At 49.5% G+C, this 23,473-nt stretch overlaps 1 protein-coding gene across 1 annotated transcript in view; it reads right to left on the reverse strand.

Moving 5' to 3' along the window:
* IGDCC3 (immunoglobulin superfamily DCC subclass member 3) overlaps window positions 1–23,473 on the reverse strand; it is a gene marked incomplete at both ends in the record, with an annotated part of 99,403 nt that overhangs the window by 10,330 nt on the left and 65,600 nt on the right. Inside the window, 3 exons of the mRNA XM_084268032.1 lie at window positions 7,094–7,259; window positions 14,972–15,130; window positions 21,859–21,996. Coding sequence (XP_084124158.1) covers window positions 7,094–7,259; window positions 14,972–15,130; window positions 21,859–21,996 — 463 coding nt within the window. The remainder of the gene's footprint in view (window positions 1–7,093; window positions 7,260–14,971; window positions 15,131–21,858; window positions 21,997–23,473) is intronic.

Below are 23,473 nucleotides of genomic sequence, written 5' to 3' on the forward strand. Positions count from 1 at the left end.
CAAATGTTTAACAGTCATCTATTTATGTCCTGTGCCTTTGTTTCCTTGGAAACATTGTAAATGGAATATCAAATGTGATGGCTTCAGCTGATATGGTGATTTCTAGAGAATCAGCCCTAAGCTCCTCTCGTAGCCACAGGCTCAATGTAGCTGATTAAATGGAAGGAGAAAGCCAGAGCTGGGGGTAGGGGGGGATGATAGGGAGGAAGGACCCTGATGTGTGGCTCAATGGTGTCAACAAGGCTCGAAGCCTGTGAGGACAGATGGCAGAAGGCAGGATTACGCCATCCAAAAGCCATACACGCAGCTCGGCACAAAGCAGATGTGTAGAGGGAAGAGGCATCAGCCCCTTCCTTCTGCCCCGCTGCGCATCTCGGCACCCAGCAGCAGCCCGGCTGGACTGGCATGCGAGTTGAGAGCAGTGTTACCCTTCCCAAGCACAGGATTACAGAGTGACTGGATTGGAAAAGACCTGTAAGATCATTGAGTCCAACCATTCCTGTCCTACGCTAAACCATATCCCTAAGTACCTCATCTACCCAACTGTTAAACACACCCAGGGATAGTGACTCAGCACCCTGCCTGGGCAGCCTGTGCCACATCCCCACAACTCTTTCAGGGAAGAACTTTTCCCTCACATCTGAGCTGACCCTGCCCTGGTGCAGCTTGAGGCCATTTCCCCTTGTCCCATCTCCTGTCACCTGGCTGAAGAGACCATCACTCACCTCTCTGCACCCTCCTGCCAGGTCATTGTAGGTGGTGATAAGGTCTCCCCTCAGCCTCCTCTTCTCCAGGCTGAACATCCCCAGCTCCCTCAGCTGCTCCTCACAGGATTTGCCCTCCAGCCCCCTTCTCCAGCCTGGTTGCCCTTCTCTGGACTCACTCGAGAACCTTGATGTCACCAGCCCCGGTGTGAGCTCTGAAGCTCACCAGTGCCTGTGAGGAGGAGGGCAGAAGCAGGCTGTGTGTTACACGAAGAATCCCAGCACCATCCCAGCTGTGCAACCGTTTGCATCTCAACTACAGATAAATTCCTCCTGCTTTGCCTGTCTGTGTTCCATCCAGCAGCTCATGTGGGTTTTTGCTCTTTATTTTTTCTTCTTTTTGCCTTTTTTTTTTAAAGGACGATCCAACAAAAGGAAAACATGTAGTTGCTGCGCAGGGAGGGGCAGAGCGTCTCTGTGCATCAACCATCTGAAATATGCAGTGTCCTTTTATTTCTTCCCTTCAAAAGGTGGGTGGGGTGGGGGGGAAATCTGTCGCTTTGGGACATCTGCTGTTGGGAAACTTTCCCGCGAGTGCCAGACTGGCAGCACCGCGAGCACGTCAGAGGAGGCGAGATGCCAGAAGGCTTTCTGCTGGTCACCAATGCCGCTCGGCGAGCCGAGGGCTCCATCACATCTCCGCACAATGCCCTGACAGGCATTGATGGAAGTGGGGAGAGGAGCCGCTGCAGATTCACACCCGGCTGAGCTGAAACGAGAGGCCTCCGCCGCTCCAAAGCCACGGTTATTCCCAAGCTGTCTTCCCAGCTCATCGGCAATCAGAATGACTGATCTGACTCGGGTCAGGGGTCCGGGGCCGGTGACCGGAGATCGGCTTTCCAAAGGCTCCTCTGAAAAAAAGTCTGAGAATTGAAGGAAGCCTCTTCATCGATTCAGCGGCACAAAGGAGAAGAGGGGCCCATCTGGAAGGGTATCAGCCTGCGCGCACGCACAAAAGCGGGACTGTGATGAAATTAATGCAGAGACCAGGCTGTGGCTACCCGGGGGGAGCATTTTCAGCTCCGGCAGCTATGGAGAGCCACCAGAGCTGCATCTAGATGCCTCATCCCTGTGCCCTGCTCTGCCTCCATTTGTTATGGGTCATGTTGTGCTGTGCTGAGCCGAATGAACCGCTCCTGGGCTGCTGGGCCAAACAAACTGCTCCTGGGCTGCTGGGCCGAATGAACCGCTCCTGGGATGTTATTTTTCCCCTCCAGTGCTGGTTGGTGGTAGCTTTGTGGAAATGTCTGTCTGGTCTGTCTGAGGTTGCAAAAGGATTCTCATACAGGCTGAGATTAAATTGCAAAGCTTGAAGTGACCCTCACCAGTCTAGATCGTCTCCAGCTCTCTATAAACATGTTCTTACACTTCCAGAAATTAAATTTCACGTAGGGCTTCCTGGGTGAATTGATATGCAGGAGAATGAACCCTTTCCTTGGTATTTAGCAGGTACTGCAGCCCGCTGGCCAGGAGCCCAGCATGTGTGCAGTGTCTGGAGGGATGCTGCTGGTCCCAGCAGGGTGCACGGTGTTGTGGGGAACCAGCCCATGCTCCACAGAGGTGCCGATGAAAGGGCCAGCAGACTTTCAGCCTGCAAAGCCGATTTGGGATGCTGCTCCTTCTCATGCCCGTGGGAGAGAGGATGGAGTCAGGCCGGCCGGGAGGTTTGGCTGTGTGGTATCTTCTGCAAAGGGGATGCTGTAAAGGGCATCATGTTTGCTAGAGGAGGCACACAGCGGTACCAATTCATCCTGAAATACTTTCCTTTCCTCAATGCCTTCTTGACACCTGGGTTTGCGATGTCTCGACACTAAGTGTGCAGGCTGAGCCCTTCTGAGAACCATGCTGGGGACAAGCGGAGGCAGACTCAGCTCCACAGTCCACTGAGACACCAAAGCCTGCAGCAGAACACTTGGTTCAGCTCTGGTCCACGTCATTGGACTTCCCAGGTGGGAAGGACACATCCAACTGGTGCTGCAAAGCGGCCCTACCGTGGAGCACCTCCCACTGCAGAACCCTCCTTGTGAAGACCATTTCTTCCAAAGAAAGTCAAATCCATAAATTATTCTTAAATCAGGAGCAACTGGTTCATATCCGAGTGCTCCACATATTTATTTGTCATGCTTCTGGGAACTACAATGTGATTTGCTACACGGTACCCTGCCCATAGTCATCCACGGTCTTCAAACTCATTGCATAAATGACCTGTGGGCTTGCCTGTCCTCTCTTAAGGTGTCCAAATCCCTACAGATGCAAGAGTTTGTGGGCTGTGCACACCAGAAAGGGATGTACAAACCTGTCTGCATCTCTCTGCACCCAGATAACATAAGTTTTACAGAAAAAAAAGCCACCTTGTGAGTGACAGGCTGTTGTTTCCCTGCGTTTGGTACCAGAAGAGTTGTCCTGTCCCAAGTACTCGGATTAGGTGACACAACAAGTGTGAGAAAAGTTGGCCTGAAGTTTATTTACGGAGGAATATTGTCCCTGATGAACCTCAAACACTCATGACCCTTGAAGCAAGTCATTCCCAGAGCACAAAAACAAGCGCAAACCAGCAAGGAAGGATTTAAAAAGGAGACAGTTGGTAAGTGAAGGTCACAGAGGAGAGCAAGTGCCACCTGAGCCCAGGTTCTAATGAAGGCTTTTTTCCGATGGAACAAATGAAGTCCCTGAATTACCATTTTGTAAATAAAATCCACTTGGAGAATCAATATTTAGAGCCTGCCTTCTCTGAAGATGTTAGCCTCTGTTCCTTTCTATGAGGGCAATATAAACCCCATAGTGGGATATACTTCTGGGCTGAAAATTCCACCCCTGAACCCAACTGGGTTGAAGGAAGAAAAGCAATGAACATTCTGGAGCAGTAATTTGGGGACTATTTCATGCTTCCTTGTAAATTTTGAAGTCATAACCTAGAAAGCATGATTTTACACAAGCCCACAATAACTCTGCCAGTAACCATTCCTTCCTCCTGCAGCTTTTCAGGCCGGGTTGGTGATGCTGGGTGGGAATTTTGCTGGAAATACCCATTACACCTCTCAGAATGATCTATCTGACTCATCCTGGGAACAGTAAGGGCAAAGGGGCAGCTCTGATGAAGAGCAAAGGACAGACCTGCTGGACACAGGGGGCCGGCCCCACCAATGTAAAAAAGACCCCATCACAGCTTCTCCATCCAAAACCACGGTTCAGCGCAGCATCCTGCCGACAGCTATCCCCAACTGGGGAATCACACAGCAAAGACGGCCCCATCATGGGCTCCTTCAGCAATTTTTCTTCACAGCTTTTAATGGAAAAGCCCACAATTCCCTATGCCTGAGCCTTCATGCATTTTTCATTAACAATTATCCGCTGTCCCAGAACCGCTTTTGATTTCTGCTAATCATCGATTGGGTATTTTGTTCCCACACAGCTGGCATTTTCAAAACATAACAACCACCTCTGGAGAGGGCACAGCAGAAGGCTGATCTTTAATGCTAATGTGCCCAGAAACCATCAACACATCAGGTGATGAGAATTCACATCTGAGGGACCGCGAGGGAAGAGGTATTTACTGGATGCAGCCTCTGAGGTTTATTTTACTGAGCTGAAAAGCTGGAAGTCACTTAGCAAGTGACCATCTGATGTTGTACCATCAGCCACATCCAATCGTTGGTGAACCCGCTCCTGAAGCTTGCTGTCCCATCTCAATGCCAATGGGTTTCTGAAGTCCCCTGACCTTGAGGGTTTGTTCTCCTGGGTTTTACAGTTACTGCATATGAGGGGTGATGTAGATTCCCAACTTTCTGAAGCAACACTTTAATGGACAGACCTCCCCACTGGCTGTGGGTTTGGGCAGATACCCTGCTGCCCACAGGAGCGAAACCCCATGTTCAGCAGGTCCAAACCTCACTGTTCTCGTTTACAAGAACCAAGTTGCTCATAATGACACATTCTGCCATCAATTAGCACATGATATAATTTGGGATGATTTACTCTTTTTTTTTTTTTCTTCCCCCAAAAAATCCCTTTGGGGCCATTCAGACCTTTATCACCAAATTAAGCAGAATTTTAATCCCAATGCTTTTTCTAGGAAACTATGTAATCTAATTAACAAAGCTCACAGTGCAGTTTGGTAGCTTCATTACTCGTAGATTCAAGATCCATCTTTACACAGACAAATATTTTCCAAGTGCAACAGCCAATAAATCCAAGGCGTCATCACAAACCGATTCTGCCTGGAACTAAGTGGGTTGCAGCACTTAGTCATGCCCATGAGAAGGAAACAAAGGACAACTTGAAAAAGCTCTGGGGGGGGGGAAAACCCCAAACCCACAACCATTGATCTGTTTTCTTCCATTTCATGGAGCACCCAAGCCCCGTTGTACCAGCGAGGGCATTTTTCAGACTGACAGCTTTGGAAACCACCAGGCACGGGCACTTGCCTCAAGCTGGTGGTCAGAACAGACCAAGCCTAGTGTGAAAGAAGCCAAAAGTTCAACGTCGTCAAGTATGATGGCCTCAGGGCTCGGCTTTACAATCACGTTACTATAGCTTGAGAAGATGCCACGTGTCAGCTGAGCCCCAGTAACTGGCTGAGCTCCCCCAGCCCGTGCCAGATGCAGTGCAATCTGATTGTTTAGCTCGCTGTGGAAAAGTCTGATGCTGAATTGCATTAAACGGTGGCCATAAGAGAATGATTACAGCAGCGTTCACCAAACTGCAGTCTGCAGGTATGTGTGGCACAAGTCCAGGCACAGGGACCTGGCCAGGAGGCATGGCCATGACCAGAGACCCAAAGACCTGACCTTTTCTATCCTCCAGCAGTGAAGAGGAATGATTTCATGGGCAAGACATCCGAGTGAGAGACAGAGCTGGACTCAGAGGGGGTTTTGTCAGGGATTTAATGACCACTTGCAGAGTCTTTGGTTGCTTCTAACTCCACCTTCTGCTCAATAAAAGGGGACACACTGATTTCCCTTCTCCCATTTCTATGCCATTCATATTGTAAAGGGCAATCATGCCCCAGAAACCCATGCAATGAATGAGAAGACCATGAGCCTGGCTCAAGTGGCATCTGTATGTCCACACACAAAGTTCCCCGAAGCATTAAAAACTTCCAGCTCAGAGAATACCTTTCCTGACAGAAAAGATGTTATTACAATTATACTGTAACCTTCTTGCAACTCACACCCTTCCCTCCTTCATGTAACAAAGCTTTAGAAAAGCCTCAAACCACAAAGCAAAAAGCCATATTATGGAGAGAGTAAAAAATAAACCTGCTTTTCTTCCCTGAGGAACAAGCCATGGTGCCTGCACAGCACTTCCCAACAACCTAAACTGAAGGTCCAGACCCTCCAGCAAGGTTGGGCAGTTGTGTTCATGAGAGATGGTTGTTACTACAGATAGCAGCTATATGACAGCATCGAGTATGAATCTCCACCAATAATTCAGGTTTGCAGCAGAGGTGCTATTATTTTTCAGTATATTGTTCCATGCTATTTCCATAGAAACTATGTTGTCAACTGGTAATTTCCACACTAAGTGCAGCCCCACTGTAACAATTCCCTCCATACAAACATCCCCATCCCCTCACAGGAAAACACAGTTATTTAGTACTCAGGGAAAACGTTCTTCCCCCATGAGATAAAAGGCTGAAGTTTAGTGAAAATCAGCTTCTACGCAAATATTATTTCAAATGTATTTGCATTTGTGCACCCAGGTGGGTCAATGTTCTGGGGTTCCTCTGCCACGGAGGCAGCATGGTCCCTGCCAACTCCAGGGACAGGGTCAAACCACCACGCAGAAACACCCAGATGATGAGCAGGACTGAAGACAAACTTCTGATGGGTTCTTCAACAGAACCTTGAGACTTCAACAGAGACTTGGATCATCAGTCCAAGTCTAATGCTGCTGTCCTGGTTCAGTAAAGCACAAAGTGCTGAACTGCCAGCCTGCTAAGCACAGCTGGTAAGTGTTTTAGTACATCAAAGCCCACCTTAAATCCCCAGACCTGCTTCTGAACATCACCAGCTTCACATCAGCTCTTTACTAACTCAGAAAGAAAGCCAACATCTCTCCCTCTCCCCTTTCCACCGGAGTCCAGACAGTTCACAATAATGGCTTGTGATCTAGCCTCTCTCCAAAGCAGCATCAGGGACCACCGTATCAACCCAAAGGAGGCGTGGCCCCAACCCATGTCACCTGTCAAAGCCAAGCCAGCTCTGAAGCACTCCCTTCTCCAGGCACCCCTCTTGTCCTCAAGCACGTTAGCCAGGCAATGGCACAACCCAGCTGTACATCCCGTGCCGCTCTCCCGCCCACGCCGCAGCCGGTGCACACGGACTTACCTGTTGTTATTCTTCAGTTTAATGTGGTCACTGGTCTCCAGGATCTGCCCATTCCTCAGCCAAGTGATCTGCGGGGGTGGTTCCCCTTGGGCCACGCACGTGAAGATGGCAGTAGTCCCCACAGGCCTGGAAATGGACTGGGGATGCTGCACAAACTCTGCAGGGGCTGCAGGGAGGAAGGAGAGGCAGGTTGAGAAAAGTCCTGGTGATCCCAGTTTGTCCTGACCCAAAGAGCAAGCTTGTAGTTGGGGCTACTCTAAGCTTCATCTGCCTGGGAACACGAAAGGGAAAGTGCCAGTGCGGTCACACCCAGGGAGACTTGGCCAAGCCACGGGGCAGGCAGCAGATAACTATGGGTGGGATGGTGTGTCTCTAATTGAGGCAGTGCTGTGATCTGGGTGCCCATCCTGGCAGTCCCAGCTTCACAGCAGGCACCTGAAGGTCAGCTCAGTTCTGTAGGGAGAGCCGAGGTGAGTCACAGAATCACAGAATTGTAGGGGTTGGAAGGGACCTCCAGAGATCATGGGGTCCAACTCCCTGCCAAAACAGGTTCCTTAGGACAGATTGCTCTGACTTGCTGCAGAAGCTCCTGGTAGCAATAGATTGAGGACCCTTTTTTACCCCACACCTTCAGCCTGGGACCTGTGGGGTCCTGCCAAGCCTGGCAGAAGACTCGATCACACCTGTAACTGCTGCTCACCTCGTAACCAAATGTTTTCACCTTTAACATTTTTAAACAGAAAGTGATTTCCCCCCCCTTCCTTCCATCAGCTGGAAATAGATTTAAAATCATTTATCAGAATAAACGAGCGATCAGCCTACATAAAGCAGGGCCTGAAAGACACTGCCACAGCGGTGAGTTTATTCAAGCAGTTACGCTTCAAAAGGCTTCAAAGTGATAAATATACCCCACATTGCTGCTGAAACCTAACATCAGGTGGAACTGGCAGCAGCAGCAATGAAGACAAACAGATGAGAGCCACGGGCCCGTAATGAATTTACCGACCAGCGTCATATAATGGATGGCTGGAGCAAACTGGTCCTGCAAAATGTGTTGAGGGGTGGCCAGGCTGCAGGCAGGAGCAGCTAGGCAAGAGCAGAGCCTTATCCTTCATGGCTGAATTAAAAAAAAACCCTCAGGGTTTGCTGCAGCAGCATGGAGTGATAAAGCTCTTCCCCAGCTGTGTGCATGCAAGGAAAAGGCAAGGGAAGAGCAAGGGATGGGCAGGGGAAGGGCGAGGGATGAGCGAGGAATGAGCGAGGGAAGGGTGAAGGATGAGCAAGAGAAGGGCGAAGGATGAGCAAGAGAAGGGCAGGGGAAGGGTGAGGGATGGGCAAGGGATAGGCAGGGGATGGGCAGGGAAAGGGTGAGGGATGAGCAAGGGATGAGCAGGGGATGAGCAGGGGAAGGACATCACTACTGCTGCTACGAGGCCAAGCCATAGTGAAAGAGCGAAGTGGTGCGGTCCTGCAAGCAGGAATCATTGAAGAGCCTGTCTACCTCTAAGAAGCCCCCTTTTCCATTTTTAATAATCAAAGGGAAGTGGAGCAGGGCAGCTCTGACTTATGTTAGCTCAGGGGGTGTCCACCAGCAGCGTTTATTGTCCATGCTGGTACTCAGGTCTACTAATGAAGCTGATCTCAGCAACCTAATCGGCACACACATCCAGAACCTCCCACTAAACTTCCCAGGGTGCAAATCAATCCCTTGTCCTTTTATTTCCCTCCTACATTTCCCGCACCCCCCCACCCCTTCTCGACTTATAAATGAAAATAAAATTCAGGATGGGTTCAATAAAAGTTGGAAGCATGGATAAACAGGGGGAAAACCCCCTCATCCCCACTGTGAATGGCCCCTTTGTGGTGTGCAGCCAGAGCATCAGAGACTTGATTTTCAAGACTCCCTTAACCTCCTGCCCCCTGCTTTGTGCCGGCACAGTTTTGCAGGAGCAATTATTTTGGCAAGTGGCTGTGCACCTCCCTGCTTTCATCTGGGCTCATGAGTTGCACGCGCAATACTCGCAGGTGCAAACTCAGACGCTGAGGAAGGGCAGAGCCTTCCTCCAGCTCCTCGCCGCAGCTCCATTAAAGATCCCACCGCTCTGCTCTTTGCATCCCCCCACCCCCTCCCACCCCCAGCATCTCAAACCCGCCGTTTGTTCCAAGAGAAGCCAAGTTTTAAGTATGGAAAGAAGCACCCGGCGTAACCCTCGCGGAACCGCCGGCTCTCCTTATCCTCCCTTATTAGCCCGTGTCAAGAGGGAGTAATTGGAGCGGTGTCGCGTGTGACTCGGGGGTAGCGAACGCGCAGCTGCGGCCGCTGGCTCAGCGCCAGCGATGCTATTCAGGACCGCGGCCCCTCGGGTTCCTCAGGTCCCCGTTCCCCCTCCGCCGTCCCTCCTCTTTGCTGTCTGGCTAAACACAACTGGAGCAAAACCCCAGCCCCTGTTTAACTTGCTTAAACTCTCTGGGGAGCAGGCAGTCACTCCTTCAAATGGCTCCCACCTCCCCTGTGCCAAGCAGGGACCCGGCAGCAACCTGTACTGCAAGCAATGTCCTTCTGCTGTTCCTGCTCCTCCCGGCTTTCCCTGCGTATCACTCCATCCTGCCCAGGCTTCGTTCTCCTCCTTTGGGTGCAGACAGACAGCAGTGTTTTGCTACAAAAAGCCCAGGCTGCAGCAGTGGGGTTGAATCATAGAATCACAGACTGGTCTGGGTTGGAAGGGACCCCAAGGGTCACAGAGTTCCAACCCCTCTGCCACAGGCAGGGCCACCAGCCTCCAGGCCTGGAGCTACACAAGGTTGCCCAGGGCCCCATCCAACCTGGCCTTGAACACTTCCAGGGACGGGGCACCCACCTCCTCTCTGGGCAGCCTGCTCCAGCCCCTCACCACTCTCTCTGTAAAGAGCTTCCCCATATTATCTCATCTAAACCTTCCCTCCTTTAGCTTTAATTCATTCCCCCTTGTCCTGCCAGTGTCTGCCCTTTGAAAAAGTTGAAAGGCTCCTCTTCCTCATCACCAGCTTCTGACAGCCCTAGAGAAAGGATGGGTGCCACCAGGGTCTTAACATGGGGACAGGCAATACTGCGAGGAGATGCCCTCTGCTCCCCGGAGCGGGTGTTAGAGCCAGTGTCCCTAGGTAGGGTGCCCTGAGAGGGCTGCTGGTGCCTGATCTCAGGGCAAACAGCTCTTTCCTGGACGGAAGAACACCTGCTCTCCACCCATTGGGTCCTCTCCCTGTCCTTTTGAACTATTTTGATAGGAACTGAGAGTTTTTGCTACCTCCAGCCCTGGGTTAGCAGGAGAGGAGCAGAAGACAAGCCCTTCCTTCAGCCAAGCCCTCCACCCACTTTCTCACTAATAATTAATAGAGCATCTCATCAGTGCTCATCTCTCCCTGCAAGGCGGGAGAGCTGCCTGAATGCCTCCCTCACCCTTTCCACCCTACATGCCAAAAGGCCATGGCAGGAGATGGAAGGAAACATCTCTCAGCCCTCCACAAAGATCTTAAAGAAGACAGTAATGAAGATCACTGTTAAGAGCCGAGGATTCAAACCTGTCGAGGAGAGGGTGAGATCCAACCCTGGCTGGTGAAGTATGAAGAAACCAGAGCACTGATTATTCAGGGAGGGAGAGGATCATGCAGCTGTAATGAATATTTAAAGGTGTGACATTGGTATCAAAAAGCAGTGAGGCTTCATGCCACCCCCAGCATCGTTAACGAAGTGCTTCACTAGCTTCTACTGTGCTCAACAAACTGTGGTAGCGTGAAGATGTGCTGTAACAGCAGGTTGTCACTGGAGACCTGCATGGGCTCTGTCTCTTCAGGAACATCTCATCTCAGCAGTGGCCAGCCACCAGCAGTGGACTCCCCCCAAAGATAACGAGGAGCTTTGCTGCTGATGCTGTGAGTCTGGGGCATGGTGAGTATTGCAGCACCCAAAAGCGCTCTGGGAAGGGCTGTCCTAAGGATCAGGGAGCACCAACAGCCGATGCCCCTCACACCTCGGTGTGAAAGCTGTCATTAATCTCAAGTGCTGCTGCTGGAGTGGGAGGGTGAGGGTGGGAAGACAAACATAGATATGACCAAAACCTCATAAATTAGGTTGCCAGAGCCTGGACTAAGGGTATAAAGGAGAAGAAAGGTCGACAGGGAAGTCAGTCAAGCACAGCATCAGATGACAGGAGACTGAAGGCAAAGAGCTGTCGACTACTTGGCTTCTCTCTATTGGCCACAAAGGGTGCCTGCATGCTTACCTAAGTAACAGTGACACTGTAGAGAGCTGGAGGGACTCTGCTGCCCAAAGGTAGGACCTGTGATCCTGTCCCCTGGGAAACTGGCCAAGACCACTCAAGGAGGTCATGGAGGCTGTCTATCAGCCAACAGTGAGTGGCAGGAACTTTTTGTCACGGCAAGGTGCAGGCTGGAGCTCCACAGCGGTGGGACGTGGTCCCACGTCACCTGCCAGAGTGCTGATGGGGGGATGCTCTGGAGGGCTCAGGCACCCCAGCTCTCCCTGGCATCCCAACGGATAAGAACTGTGTGCCCACCTGTGGCTTTTCTTGAGAAGGACAATGAATGGGTGGGCAAGAAGGGGACGGCTCCATGGAGCACACTGACCCACACAGCACATACTGAAGCTGTTTTTGCAGCACAAATTTAAGGCTAAACTTGAGGACAAACCAAAGTCCCACAGAGCTGAACCTAAATCACAGCAACTGCAATACATCCACTGCTGAGTTCAGCCCCTCAGCCAAGCACTTCCAACGCCAGCGAGCAAGAGCGACGGAAGAAACATCAGGAAACACAGCGGTGGCCGGATCTGCTGGACCAAGGAGCTCTGCCTGGTTCTGCCAGCAGAAAGCAAAGCAAACAAGGCAGTCATTGTCAGCGGAGCCTTCAAAAACACATCCCTAAGATGGGCACTCATTTATGAGATGGGATCTCATTTTTCTGCATAGCTTTCAGGAGGAAATGAAGCGTGGAGTGGAGAACACTGGTGACCATCTGGCCATTCACAGCCCATCAGTTTGTTATGACACCGAACACATAATAAAGCACAAAAGATTGCGCAGGAGGTAGAGAGAAGGCGCTTTGATATATTTTTCTTTCTTTCCCCTTCCCCTGCTCTTCCCTCACACCACATGCACACACACCAGCCTCCGCTTCAGCCCGCACCGCATTCGGTCCTTGGACAACTCCCCCCGTGAGACTTTCATTCCCCAGCCCGGCACAAAGCAATATTCAAATGGCTGCGCCGGGATCTGAAGAGAAAATGGAAACTTTCTTGTGTGAGAACCTTACAAAAGAGATCAAAGCAGCCTAAATGGCCAGGGGAGGGCAGGGAGGGAGGGAGGGAGCGGGGGATTGACGCCTTCTCCTCTGAAGGGAGGAGGAATTCCCAGGAAGATAATAAGAATGCGTTAGATGATCTGAAGGAGAGCCCGCAACGCGAAAGGACCTTAGGGATGGAGCAGGAGCAAAGCCCTGCGCTGGGACACCCTCTGCCCAAGCGGGTGCTGTGATGGGTCGAGTCCCATCGCTGGCAGCAAGAAGGAGGATGCAGTCTCAGTCCCTGTCTCCCGCCAACTCCTTGCCTTACAACAGGAAACACAGCCCTTTCCCCCCTCCCTCCCCAGTTTCCCACCTATAAAGCCTCCTTCAAAAGACAAGGGGCAAGTTAATTTGTGCCTCCAGGCACTTCTAGGGCCCCTGCATAAAGGCAGCAAGTACCTGGCCTGGGTGCTTTGAGGATGCTGCATTGTCCTAGCCTTGCCCTAACTTCCTTTCCAGCCAGGCTTTTGATAGCCTGCTCTTTGCTTTTATTCTCCTTACGGATGTAATTTGCATTGCTGACATCTTGACAAAGATAAACCCCAGAGTCTCCCATGTCAGTCACAATCCGTGTTTTCTTCCCAGACAAACCTGAACAGCGATCATTTGTACCTCTCAGCTGGAAAATTCAGGCAAAATAAAAATTCAGAGGAAGGAAAAGCTGCTTCCAGGAGGGTGAGAGAAGCTGGGATGAGTCCAGCTGCCTGGCCAGGGTCTGCCACTTGCTTCCCTGAGGAAGGTCAGCCCCCCATAAAAAACCCCTGTGCAGCACTTTATGGATGGGCAACACAGGTTGGGCTATGCCAAAGGTGCACTGGCCACACTTCTCCACCCCAATGCCCACCTCTGTGCTCACACTGAATGCAGGACCATCCTCCTTACACAGCGAGGCTGCGCCCTGTGATTACCATTTTAAGGACAAATTCTCATCTTGGTCCCCCAGGTGAAAATCCACAGTAAGTGTACCCGTGATGAACTCCAGCACCAGCCCAGCTGCTCAAGAGCTGATGTTCAAATCTCCAAAGAGACTGCAAACCACCAGTCCATAGAAACAAGAAGCTGTGCTGCCTTTCCCCCTTCCCATCGGATGGCTAACGGGAGCAGTCAGCAGCACTCAATAGCTGCATTTTTACAACTTCATAGATTTTCCAAGCAATTTCTTTCGGCTCTGCCTGCCTGCCTCCCAGATACCAGCTTTGTGTTTGGGTTGAGCAGAACTCTGCTACACTAACCACGTTCAGAGCTATCCTGCAGCAGCTCCCAAGGGATTCTATCAGGACAAATAGGTTGTTCTTAATGCCTGTGTTGGTGTTTCTTAATAAGGGGACTCATAGGTGTGCCCACCCCGAGCCAGCTGGGATCCCCCACCCAGAAATCCAACAGCAAAAGAAGTGGTGAGTTTTCACCTCCAGCACTTGGGAGGCACGAGATAAATACCCCTTCGACATCACTCCTCGCTGCTCCCAAGGCAAAGGGGAAAAGGGATGCCAGCACCCATGGACCGTGGCTGCTGCACAAGCGGTGCGGTGCTGGAGCAGCACCAGCGACTCCTGGGACCTGTCAGGTGAGCATCAGGGCTGGAGCAGGGCACTTTCCCCATCACCAGCATGAAAGGTTCAATTAGCTCTCTCCGGCAGGAGGTGTGTAATTTTAGATTCAGGATATCATCAGTCAATAGTTAATGAGTGAACTGATGAGAGCACGAGATGCTTTAAGTGGACTAGCTTAAAGACGAGGTGAGTGCCTGTAATCAGGGATGGATTACTGCCATTCAGAGCACGCTGCCAGCTGGGTTTGCCTTCTGAAATCCTTGCCTGGCTCCCCTCACCATGGAGACTGGCCACAGAGAGCATGTGGAAGGGATTTGTTTGGTTTCTTGGGAGTTAATCTCTATTTTGGGCTGGATCACCCTTAAAAAGTGGCATTTTCAGGACAGTTGCTGCAGGGAAGGGGAGTGATCTGCATCTCCTGGGCATGGCCCCAAAGGGTGCTCTACCCACATCATGGCAAGGGGCACAGATGCAGCACTGACTGCTAAAGAAAACAGTCTCACTGATATTTTTGGAAATAGCTTTAGATTTACATGTGCCATTTCAGCTGGAGAACAATAATCTGAGTGACATCCACTCCTGGATGTTGCTGCAGGAGCAGAGAGGTCTAATATGAGAACAGTGCCCATGTTCCCATATCACTAAGGACCGTGCAGGGGTGAGAGATGAACCTGGTTGATTAATTCAGCCCAGGCTTTCTGCTGAGATGCACAAGTACGATAACAAGTGACAACCAGTGCTTGCTAAGCCAAATAAATGGCTGTGAGGGTGTGGGAGACCACTGCAACACACAGTTGAATGAGGAGTACACAAAGGCATACACCCACCTGGAAAACCCCACGTCTAGAAAAGAAATCCTTTGCCTGATACCATCAGAAAAGCAAAGTCAGCACCTGTCCAACCCATCCCAGTGCCCAGGCAATGTGTAGGTCCCGTGCAGAGGGCACAAGGAAGTGGGCATCCCTGCTCCCCAAGCCTGGGGTTTGCTCACCTTGTACAACGAGCCTGCCCTGAGCGGTCCTGCGCACCCGAGTGCCGGGTTTGTTGGCGGCGCACACGTAGATGCCGGAATGCTGCACGGTGAGGTCCGAGATCATGAGGTTTCCAGTCCCCAGCACCTGGATCCCCTCCACACCGATCGGGCGGCCGTCTGAAAGAAGGGGAAAAGGATAAGAGTCACGTGCTGGGCCTTTGTGTGAAGTTCTCCAGGGCACAGCCCTTGGTGAAGTCCAACCTAAGTACTTATGGAATGGTGGGTGCCATGCTCTGTAAGTGGAGTTTGCCAAGTGAAGTCAATGGGGTTTAGCTGATGCTTTTAGCAGAAGTGCCTTCTGGAGAAAACCAGGATCCTCAGGCAGATGTTTGCCCAAAACCACACTTGGTGCTGCTTGGAAAACCAAGGTACCATCACAGCAAAATGTGAAAGCTTTCAACTAAGTGTTCAGATGATCCTTGGGGTCCCTTCCAACCCAGACTGTTCTGTGATTCTGTGATTAAGATGAAACACCCAGAAAATCAACAGAATGGTTAAACCATGCTAAATCCTATCAGTTTCTGTGAGCCATTACCTGGATTCTTACATTAAACCAACCAAGGATTCAAACAGCTCAGCAACCTGCTCTCAACAGAGATGCTCTGGGAAGGAGAAGACCAGCCAACCTACAGCTGTACTTCCCCAACATTCCCAGCCAACAGCAATTCATGACTTTTTGCCTGCTAACCCCTGGTAGATTTCTGTAACCTGGATCTGTCTCATTGCTCCCAGAAACGATGCGAACTCTGGATTTCCAATCCCTTGGCTCTTGAACACACCATAACTCAGTGCCAAGGAGCCAGCTCTGGGCTGGATGGTTAGATGTACTCTGTTGCTCAATGGCAACTGGAAAGGGCTGTTGCCTTCATCCCAAGCACTGGGTCTGAGCAGGCAGAAACAGCTCAGTATCAGGGAATTCACCTTTTTCCAACAAAGCTTGTTTTCATTGGAAAACTCCCAGCCAGCTCTAATTACAATGTGTTTCATTAGTACCAGGCTCTTGCTTTTTATTGTTTCATGGGTTTGTGTTTTCAGACACTGCCTAAGGAAGGCAGCTCTAACTCAGATGTGTCAGGGGATCCGAGCAGAGGGCCGAGGCAGGGGAGTCGTTTCACTGGAGGAGCAGTTGAAGGGAGCACACTGTCATCAGATGGGAAATGGGAATCTCGTTCCTCGCTCGCCTTTGCTTATGGAAGAGTTCAAGGAACCTACAGAAACAGGGTATCTCCCCACCTGACCATCCCACGAGCCCTTCCATACACGGGCACGCTGGGAGCTGTGTTGGTCTGTGCCACAATCTTGCTAAGGAAATGGAAGCAGTTCCTAAATGGACCCAGAACTACTCTGTAGGAAGCAACAGCCAAGGGGAAGGACCTGAGATGCTCTAGCTGGTGTCCATTCCTTTTGGCCACCTCCCAAGTGACGTTAGGTAACAGCCCTCCAACTGGCTTCAAAATTTATCATCATCCAGTGGGCAGAACAGTTGATGGGGACATTCAGCACCAGATTTCACGGCACACAACCACTTCAGTGGCTGCATTTGGTGTGATCCAAGAATAGGAAACCTCCATGGAAAACACAAGAGGGAAACACAAGCTGCCACGGAGCTGCTGCAGACACCCCATTATCCTCAAGAATTTCCATCACAGCCTCTGCTGTCCACCACGGTGGTCCTTGACTGAGACCTGGCTCACGCTGGACCTCAAACAGACATCATGCTTCAACACAGGCATTCAGGGCTGGTTACAAGTTATCTTCCAGTTCTATACTTCAGATGTAATATCATCCTTTGCATAATAAAGAATATTATGAGGATTAGGACCATTCGTAACCAACAGGTTCTGGAATAGATTGGGAGAAAATGAAGGCAAAGCAGCAGTCATGAAAGACAAATTAACCATCAACCCAGAAATGCCACTTTGCAACCTGCTGCCCAGCAAATGCTTGGATCCCCATTGAAAAGCACATGATGGGATGGAGATGGGGTGGAGAGCAAGCGTCCTGGCAGCATTGGTGAAAGCAGCACTTGTTCATCAGCTCCCAAGCCTGTGCTGTAGAAATAAAGGATCCCATTTCAGATTAACATCTGGGAAACACCAGCAAAACTGGACTGAAAGCTTCAAAGCGCTTCACCAAAAAATCCCCCACCATGCTCTTTATATATCATTTTTTCAGGAAATTTTTAAACTTAAACTTCATCAGGCAGGCAACACCAGACAACTTCATTATTTGCATGGCAAAGAAAAATGCTCAGGTCTTCTGGAGAGCGAAGAACAGTGTCATTAAATGATTAAACGATCACATAGCCAGCCAAGCCGTTGCAGCGCTAAACGGCTCAGTCATAAAAAGGACAGTAAAACATGACCTGTCCCACATTTAATGAGCAATAAGAAAGAACCATTCCTTTCAAACAGCAGTTGAACTGAAGTGTAAAAAGGTCTGAATTAAATTCAAATTGAGCTTGATTTCATCTTTTAAATTAAACCTTTTAGAAGTCTGTATTTACCATAGGTGTAAAAATCAAACCTCTCTCTTGAGGGAGGGAGGGAACCATCGAAAGATGCGACGTGGCCATACCTAGATGCTTCATCATATGGTTGCCTTAAGAAATATCACAGAAATGTGACTTGAATGTCACTAGTTCTATTGTATTATTTATAATGTGCTACATAATTTAAGCATGGAAACGCCCAGCCTGCAGTAGGTACTCCACACAGCCCAAATACCAGCACTGATGTGACCTCAGTTGCCTCTCTAGCTCCAACTATTAATTAGAGGTGTGGTGGTCTGAAGAAATGACGCCTGTCAACCAAGAATCGTTCATTTCCCTGAAGAACAAAGCTCTCCAAGCTCAGAAACCTTGAGGGATCTGCCATATGATTCAGAGAGTGTGGCCACCTCTCAGCTAGCTAAAATCACTGCATTAGGTCATTCCCTCTGCCTCTTGCTCAACTCCACCCTTCCAAACAGTGCTGAAAAGGGCCTCTAGAGAGACATCTCTACTTTCCCAGCCTGCTCCATCCTTCTTACCCTACTGTGCCTCACCCAACCTGAGCCATCCTTGCACAGTGAGAAGCTCTTCAGCTTATATCAAGTCCAACTTAGTAACACTGGCAACACATATAAATAATACAGAGTATTTACATAAGAAATCCCCTGCATCCAGAAAGCTCAGCACTTTGTAGAAGTGCTGTGCAGAGGGACTGGTGTCTCACACCTGCTTTGCAAAGATTACCATCTGTTTTAACCCTGTTCCACTTACACAGAGACCAGAAGAGTGGCTTGGATCAAGGGATCCAAACCGTGAAAACTCATCTTCCTGCAAAAGCTAACAACAGCTCAGTTCCCAAAGCTCCCAGGACCCACGTAGACTTGAAACCATTGCCCATTTAACATGACCTCCTACTTCTTTTTACAAAGTCAAAAAGCAGGAAATTTGAGGGCTAAAAGAAGTCAGTCTGTGTGGAAACATCTGACAGATTCTCCCTGTTGACGAGAGCTGAAGAGGAAGATTCAGCTGGCTGTGTAGAACAGATGGAAAACTGATTAATAAAGGAGGCTATTCTCCAAATGGAAGATGCTCCCAAGGGACCTTCCAGCTATGGGCAAGTAGAGGCTCCCAGGTTCCCCATCAGGGTGAAGTCTGGCCAAAAGATGCCTGGGGTTGGGGAGCTGTGTTATTTACTCCTCCAAGGTGTATGTGATACTTTCTGGTGTCCATTCTCCGCCTGCTAACGGAGTGATTGGCACACCCACACCAATTACAGAGACCCTGTTTAAAACGTGCCAGGAGATATGAATATGCAACGCCACCAGCGCTTTTCTTTTAGAAGTAGCAAGTAGAAAGAAAGTAACAACTTTCTAATGTTGATCATTTAGGTCTTTTGTGAATTCTTTGTATTGTGCCATAGTAGCCTTCCACTTTTGAGACACATGGGTCTCCTGCTCCAGCGGACACCGGGCACCGTGGATTAGCATATTTAGAGTACATTGCAACAGTTGACTATTCAGTATGTGAAGTGGTGAAATTTACTCTATTATTTCTAAACACTTATGGGTACAGCGCTCCTGTCAACCAGTCAGCCATCTATTGCAAGCTTCTGTGTCCAATAAGTTACCAATTAATTGGCTCCAACAATTGTTGTATAGTTTACTTCTTGAATGGCTCCCTCTTTAGTAATTTCCTTCCCATTGTGCGACCCTTTCTGACAACTTCTGTATAACGCTATCAGATAATCATTGTCTTTTCTCTCTTGCCTCACTTTTTTTATATCTCTCTAAATAGTTTATTATTCTGCCTTGGTACCTTTTATGGAGGCCAGCTCAGCAGCCTGTCAGTTAAAAGGGTAAGGATACATTAAAATCGTCATTCATTCAAAAGGCTTTGCTATAAGTGCCCGGGATATTCATTTGTGGGTGCATACAGGTCCGGGCCTGAAGTGCGTGGCTCTGAAAGGAAAAGCCCTATCTCCACCGAACAACCCCTTAACGATTTTACATTTCTCTCAGAGCCTGTGGCTCCTCTAATGAATGTTGACATTTCATGCACGGCAAGGCACGGGAATTCTTGCGGTCAGGGGCTACAACATATTCCCAAGGAAATTAAATTCAAAATTGATTGCGTGACACTCCAAAACCAGGCCGGAATTTGAATGATTTCCTTCAAGTAAAATATAAGTACCTTTCCCACTGAAAAGCAGCTGGGTTGAAGTGCAAATCCCGTTCATGGCTTGCTTTCCCCCTGCACCAGGAAACTGCGAAAGCAAAAGGATTCTTGCGCTCCATCTTGACAGAAGAAGTGCCACAATCTCCAGGCCCTGTGTAGCTCCAGGCCTGAAGGTTGGTGGCCCTTTCTGTGGCAGAGGGTTGGAACTCTGCGATGCCTGGGATCCCTTCCAACCCAGACCATTCCATGATTTTATGATTCTATAGCATCCAAACTGTGAGCAAAGAGAGACTCTCAGAAACGGCACCGTGCCCGGCGTGACGGCAAGGCCCAGACTCTCCTTTATTTTAATCGAGCAAGGAAGATGTTCACGTATAATTGACTTTTTGTTTGCTTAAATTAAGTCAGGCCTATTGCTAAATCAGCTGCATCTCTCAGATTCCGTGACCACGATTTTTTAATTTGTTTCTGGGACTGGATTAAAAGCTGGGTCCTTTCTAAGTTGAATAAATTAACTGGTTATTTAAGCTAAGTCAGCTCTGTAGGTAGAAGGCCTCACATGGAGGAAACCATATGACAGATGACAGACACTCAGAGGACATCCCTGTTCAGCGTAAATCCCTCTCCCTCCTCCTCATTACACAGACATGAAAGCACCTCTGAAAGGACCACGAAGACCTGACAAACTCACCGACTCATCAGAGGGTCTGATACCACCACATCGCTGTTGAGATGGGCACAATCCTAAACAAGATCCTGCACTGCTTCAGACAAGAAATATTCCTGAAGGGGAGGAGGAAAAATAACGGGATCTCTTTCCTGTTCAGTAGGTCTAATTCTGCCACTGTGCCACAACACAGCGTGGAGAGAGAGGGTATTTATTTTTGTTGGAAAGCAATGCTGAGCTCAGACCATCCAGACAAACATCACATGAAGCTATTACATCTTCATTATCGCACTGCTCTATAGAGACAAGTGTTTTGAAGAAGGTAATAAGCACTTATAATTAAGGCAATTATAAAGTAGTTTATTATAGTTGAGCACTAACATAGAGCCGCCTTGTGTCCAACAGAACCAAAACAGCGATATGGCGTATCGGGGGAATTTTTAAAACAGCATCAATCTGCTGGTTATGGCTCTGGAGGAAGGAAAAAAGCAGCTTGTGGCAGGCACCAGCTGATTTCACAAGCCACTGGAGGATGGAAGCAGGGTATGTGCCCTTGTCCTCTGGCACACAGCTCTGGAGTGGGAAGTTTTCCTCTTCCCATGAGCTGGTCCCTTTGGAGAGCCGTGGGTATGAAGTCCCACATCCAGCATAGCACCATGAGGCAGGATAACCCCTGTTTGTGCTTCACAGGCACCTTGGAGAACTCAGGGAGGTTTGCATTCCAAAACACGAGGTGACCCCTCGCAGATCACGGGGCTTGGGAAACACTAGCTGAACCCGACCCTGCAGCATGCACAGAGTTACAAGCTCCGGAAGATAAAAGCTGGCAGCTCTTTGCTCAGCATGGATTTCTGTAGGGCAGTTGAAGTGTCTCTCTGAGCAAAATAGTTTCCAAGCTTCTCTCACAGCATTAGAGCCTGAAGTGATGCTTTCAGACTGGGGAAAACACAGCTCTTTGCTTTTCCTCACCAGTAAGATGCCAGCAGACACTGCCTCTGGCTTCCACACTCATTTGAAAAAAAATAGCAGGGACCCCAGCAGCAAGTATTTGTTATTTCGGAGCTTCAGACACACTATTTTAAACACCTTCGTCCCATCTTTAGTTTTTTCTTTCTTTTTTTTTAAACTCCCTGAACAGGCAGCAGGTTTCTTTCAAGTCTGTTTTACGTGAAAGGTGTTTGTGTATGATTTTTGCTTCTCTAGGCCAACAGCGTGAATGTTTTTGAAGCAGCTGAAGAAGATGCTGTCACTTGAGGAAAAGATAAAATTATCACCTTTCACAAAACATCTCCAGGTTTAACCAACCCACCTCTCTAACAAGTAAAAACATGATCTTGGCAGAGAGAAAAAACAAAGTGTAGACACGAGGATAAAAAGCACTTCAAGCCTACAATTAACTTCAGCGGGAAGGGATAGGGTGTGAATCACTTGTTGCATAGAATAGTCACTGGCACCTAACTACTTCCCACTCAATGATGAAGAGGAGGAGATCCTGGTCACCCCAGGGCTTACCTAGGCGGCTCCAGGAGACGATGGGCCGAGGATTGCCCGTTGCAATGCACTCTAGCACAGCGGTCTGGTGCACAGTCAGCGTGAGGTTCTCTGGACCAACGAGAATCATGGGGTCCTTGTAAACAGTGGAGTGTGAACCTGCAAGGACAACATTGGTGTTAAAAGGCATCTGAGTCTCTCTTGTTCAATGGAAACACTGAAAGCTTAACGCATCCTCTAAATACAAACAATGTAGCTGGAGTAATCTTCAATAAATCTGAGATGGGCATCAAAAGGAGCACATTTGTGTGGCAGTCACGCTGCCCAAACGTGTTTTAAGTGTGTGCTGATACTTATGGGGGAAAACCCCTCAGACAACCGACCCAAGCAGTCCCATTAACCCCAGACACAGGCAGCACAAAGAAGGAACCACACCATAAACTCCAGCGTGCACAAAACCACTTGATACAGGGATGACACAAGCTGCAGGACAGCTCATGCAGGGAGGAACGCAAATAAATGAAGGAGTTGCTTTATCTTTCAGCATCTCAAACCATAAAGAAACCCATGCAGTCCACAATGCCTAAATCTGCCTCTCTGTGAGCATCTGCTTTTTCATTTGCTCCAAAAGCTCTGTCCGGGGACATGGGGAGCGATGAAGGCACCAGTCCCTGACTCCAGCTAAAGATCTTGTTGAGAGGGAATTCAAGGAAACATCTCTGATGACTGCAGCCCATGGGGTGGTCGTTGCCTCACCTCTTACAGCACCTGGTTCTGGTACACTCTGGTGTAACTGGGTGCAGGGAGAGGATGCTTCCCACTTCTCTGATGTAATCGTGATACAGTCACCGCTCGCGATGCAATCACTGATGGTTTTATTTACACAACAGTAGCACCAAGTGGCAGCAACCAAGAGTGAAAACCATAGTATGAGATGATGCAAAGACCCATAATTAAATAAAACCTTGGCACGGGGACTCTGTAAACCCAACAGGCACAGGACAACCAAAGGAAACCACATTTCACCAGGCAGGAGGAGACCGCGGGACAAAAACATCATCTTGTATCGGGTATAACACAGTTGAACCCACATCTCCTCAGTCCTCCAGAAGTGCCTTATCCCTGGGTGAAAGCTCCCTTAGGCCTTCATTCCTATTTTTGGGGGGCAGGAGAGGAGGAGAAACAGGAGATATTCTCCATAAGTAAGCCGGAACACTAATACTTTTGCCCAGAAAGCCAAAAGTACCCTGGGCTGGAGCACCTCTGCTCTGGAGACAGGCTGAGAAAAGTGGGGTGGTTCAGCCTGGAGAAGAGGAGGCTCTGCAGTGACCTTACAGCATCTCCCAGTCCCTAAAGGGGCTCCAGGAAACCTGAAGAGGGACAGGTGACAAGGGTATGGAATGATGGGACAAGGGGGAATGGTCTTCAGCTGAAGGAGGGGAGACTTAGATGAGATGTTAGGAAGAAATGTGAGGACATTGAGGCCCTGGCACAGGGTGGCCAGGGAAGCTGGGGCTGTCCCTGGATCCCTGGCAGGGTTCAAGGCCAGGTTGGATGGGGCTTTGGGCACCCTGAGTTGGTGGGAGTGTCCCTGCCCATGGCAGGGGTGGCACTGAGGGGTTCTGAGGTCCCTTCT

The sequence above is a fragment of the Gallinula chloropus genome, assembly GCF_964237585.1.
Source record: "Gallinula chloropus genome assembly, chromosome: 9".
NCBI lineage: Eukaryota > Metazoa > Chordata > Aves > Gruiformes > Rallidae > Gallinula > Gallinula chloropus.